The sequence below is a fragment of the Epinephelus moara genome, chromosome 18, assembly GCF_006386435.1.
Source record: "Epinephelus moara isolate mb chromosome 18, YSFRI_EMoa_1.0, whole genome shotgun sequence".
Lineage (NCBI taxonomy): Eukaryota > Metazoa > Chordata > Actinopteri > Perciformes > Serranidae > Epinephelus > Epinephelus moara.
Window position 1 is genome coordinate 2,472,621 of NC_065523.1, and position 4,167 is coordinate 2,476,787.

The window sequence follows — 4,167 nt, forward strand, 5'->3', positions numbered from 1 at the left end:
CCAGATGTCTCTCTGCTGAACAATACAATGCAGGTGACTGCCTGAAACACACAACAAGACATGGTATGAGTTATGATAAATCACAGTGTAAAGAGGCTGTAATTATACAGTTTAACTTGAATACATCTGCACCTGCTGCACACGGCTGCGATTTGCGTGACGTATGCGCTTCCTTCTTCTTCAATGTGATTGGCGGCCGGCAGGCTCATAGATACCTACAGGCCGGCTGGCATCCAATTTAAAGGCTGCCACCTAGCGGACTGGACGTGGAACAGTAGATTATCAGGGAGAAAAAAAAAAAAAAAAAGGTGATGACTGCGTGGCGACCGCCGGCCGTCCTGGAGTACCGGCCGTTCTGTGATTCTCCAGAACCTCCAGATGGCCAGTCTGCCCCTGTCAGGAGGGGAGACATATGGTCAGATACTTAATTGGTGACACTAATCTTGGATGTCCACCTTGAAACTGTGCTGATTGATGTGCTGCCTGGGGGAAGATGTGTGTGAAGCATCCATGTTTTCACAGACATGGTTGTTTTTTTAAGTGCACCTTGACTGGTTCACAGAGACATATAACTGCCAGAGGTAACTAGAATCTCTGGTATTTATTTTTTTCTCACTTATCTGGGTATACAAGTTCATAATGTAGGTGAACATATTGTGTAACATATTAACGGTGATTGACTGTACTATTTTGTTTTCCAGAATGGGTCCCTGGTCATATAAGTTTGGCCGAGCTGTGATGGCTATAGACTTCATGGTCTTCACACTACGTCTGATCCATATCTTTGCCATCCACAAACACCTTGGGCCCAAAATCATCATTGTTGGCAAAATGGTAAGTGCACACAAAACTCACAAAACAACTTGGTCACCAGGGCCAATACTACATCATCATCTCTCTTTGCTCTCTCTTTGCTTTCCTCAGATGAAGGATGTTTTCTTCTTCCTTTTTTTCCTGGCTGTGTGGCTCATGGCTTACGGAGTGACCAATCAAGCACTCCTCTACTCATATGATCCCCGCCCTGATTGGATATTCCGCAGAGTATTCTACAGACCATACCTGCACATTTTTGGCCAAATACCCATAAATGAAATGGATGGTGAGTGGTTCAGTCTCTATTTTACCTGTCTCTATCTCTGTCAATGACCTTTGATTGTCTCATTGTCATCCAAGATTTAAACGATTAAAAAAAAAAAAAAAAAAAAAGTGAAAGTCAATTCAAAATTCAACCCTCTGGGACCTAAAGCTTTCATTTCATTTTATTCAACTCAGTTTTGTAAAACTATCAATGCACAATATACTTTTTATACATTCAGTAAAGGTGGATAGTTTTTAATCATGATTGTACTCACTCACTCACTCACTCACCAGATTATTAAAGGCTCAGGCTCATGCTCCTGCTCACACAATCCGTAGCTGCAGTGGATGTAAGGAGTAACTGGATACACCATTGGAGGCGAGGCACCGTTCATCCCTATGAAAGTTGTTCAAATAAGCTACATTTCCATGGTATAAAATGACCTGGGTCTTCTGTATTGTGGGGCCCAGAGAGCAAGCGCACTAGAGACTTACGGTGGCTTAACACAAGTGTGGCCCGAGCAGCTAACTTTTGGTTTAGCCCTACACTAACTTCAGTGGGAATAAAATGATGTAATTGTTGTTCTGTTCTGGACTTTCGAAATCTTATTGGACCACATCACAAACTGATCAACTTTTGACATGGCATCTGGGGACAACAAGGAGCCTGTCAGTTCAGTTCTACATGTTTTTTGCACTAAGTACCAACATTCTTGTTGAATAGAAGCTGTTGGGTCTTTAATGATTTGGTTTCGAGAACAATAATGTGAGTGCTAATGTTAGCTTGCTAGCTAATGCTAGCATTTGCTAGGGGGCAGCAGGTGGTGCTTCTTGTCTGGCTCCCTGCGGCGTGGCGGGGCCTCCGGTTCGGGATGGGCGGAAGGCGGGTACGGTGGAACCCTTAAGGGGAAACAATAACCCCCCAAAAAAAGACAAACAAAATGAATAAATAAACAAACAAATAGATACATTAAACTTAAATTAACTAATGTAAAATAAAAACAAAGAGTGTCATCCCTCAATGGACAGATTCCCTCCCACAGGGTCTGGGAATGGTCAGGGTCCAGGAGGAGGCACTCGACTTGGGTGACACTTGCAATGGGCCAGTGTCCACCTCTGGGTCTGGATGTGGCTCAGGGTAAGTCCTCCTAAAAATTAAAATTATATAATAAAAAAACTTAACAGGGGGGAGGGTGGGAGCCTTGCTGACCTGACACGCCTCTTTCCTGCTGGGGCCCTTGGTTGCGCTGCTGGGGCCTGGGTGGGGGGGTCTCTCGCTTGCCTCCCCCCACCACATCCAAGCACGCACACACACACACACACACACACACGCACACGCACACGCACACACACACACACACACTGTCCAAGTCAACCCATTTCATCATCATTATGCCATGTTCACGCTGATTGTATGTCTATCCATTGTCTGTCCTATTGTTTGTTGTATCTCTATGTCACTCTTTTGTTTTTACCACGTAAGTGTACTAATGAAAGTAATGTTGCAATGTTTTGGATCTCTTGATTTATCTCCATCTAGCTGATAAATTGGACGAAGTGAACTGTACGAACAATGCCACACTAATTGAAGCTGGGGAGGAGCCCTGTCTGAGCACCTATGCCAACTGGCTGGTTGTCATCCTTCTTGTCATCTACTTGCTGTTTACCAACATAGTACTGGTCAATCTACTCATTGCTATGTTCAGGTACTTAAACTGATTTGTTTCAGTTCCAGTGTTCTACTGATTAAGCAGATTTCAAACAAAGCATTTGAGCTGTCTCCATAATGAGATTTGAAATTACTGTCTGCAGCTACACCTTCTCCAAAGTACAGGAGAACAGTGACACCTACTGGAAGTTTCAGCGTTACAACCTGATTGTGGAGTACCACTCAAGGCCCTGCCTGGCACCACCCTTCATCATCATCTCACACATCCACCTTTTCATCAAGAGACACATCCGCCATATTCCTTCAGTCAAAAGCAAACACTTTGGTGAGTAATAGCAAAAAGAGCATAAAGACAGGGTATACGAGACAAGCATTGCACAGGGGAAAGAGGGAGCAAAACAAAAGAAAGAGAAACAAAGGTTAAAGGACAACTTAGGTATTTTTCAACCTGGGCTCTATTTCCCAATGTGTATGTGTGCGTATGCGTTCATGGGTACCACTCGTTCTAAAATTGGTTCAGTATTGAGGCGCGAAACAAGCTAAAACGGTAATGGGGGCAAATGCGTCCCGTATAAAAGTGCTTTTTTTCGCCACTGACCAGTTCAGATCGCCAGTGCTATCTCTGTAGATAGCATATTGTAGCGGCCCTGGGGCAGTGGTGAGTGTAAATGAGTGGAGTCAGCTGTCAGTCAGTGTTGGAGCAGAGAGGGGGAGGGCGTCCCCGCTTGGTACAGTAAATGAGTATGTAAAATAGATAGTAATAGATAGTATAGTATATATAAATAAATAATGAAACTTTACACATACATCAGAACTGGTGAAAAAAATATTTTATGGGTCTCCGGTGTGACAAAGTGCCTCAGTAGTGCCCCGTACAAAATTTCAACAAAGTAGCCCCCGTGTTATATTTCACCTAGATGTACAAAAATTGGGAGGCACATGTAATATGCTAAGATGTATAAAAAAAACTCTCTTGGAGCCATGCCCGAAACCCAACAGGAGGTGTTTTAATTTGCTGTAATTTTTGTGCATTTTTGGCTATTTAAAGGGGTCATACTTTAACAAACTCGTTCTAGAGATTTAATCCTACTGACTCCAAATTGTGACCCCTTTTACATGAAAAATTGTTAGACGCTTTTCGTCAAACCATGTTACCGTGGCAAGGCATTAAATTTCCATGTTTTGCCACAAAACTCCAATTTGTTTTTAAAAGCCTTAAAAGGAGCAATAAGCGAAATTCATCATTTCTAGATTGAACAAATTAAAAAATTGCTATGTGAAGAACTAGAGATGTAATTTCATCTGGAGTATAGCATGACCTCACACACCCTCCCTCTGTGTTGATCTCCAGCCCATTGTTTACAAGCCGGTCCGGCTGCGCGTTCATGTACGTTCATGTGAATCCCCCCCCCCCCCCCCTC

The 4,167-nt window shown here is 43.2% G+C and overlaps 1 protein-coding gene across 2 annotated transcripts in view; it reads left to right on the forward strand.

Moving 5' to 3' along the window:
• The window catches only part of trpm4a (transient receptor potential cation channel, subfamily M, member 4a), a 166,742-nt gene that overhangs the window by 141,015 nt on the left and 21,560 nt on the right, over positions 1–4,167 (forward strand). For both annotated transcript variants that reach the window (XM_050070235.1, XM_050070236.1), the window contains 4 exons: positions 702–834; positions 925–1,099; positions 2,618–2,783; positions 2,890–3,071. In XM_050070235.1, the coding sequence (XP_049926192.1) occupies positions 702–834; positions 925–1,099; positions 2,618–2,783; positions 2,890–3,071 (656 nt within the window). The remainder of the gene's footprint in view (positions 1–701; positions 835–924; positions 1,100–2,617; positions 2,784–2,889; positions 3,072–4,167) is intronic.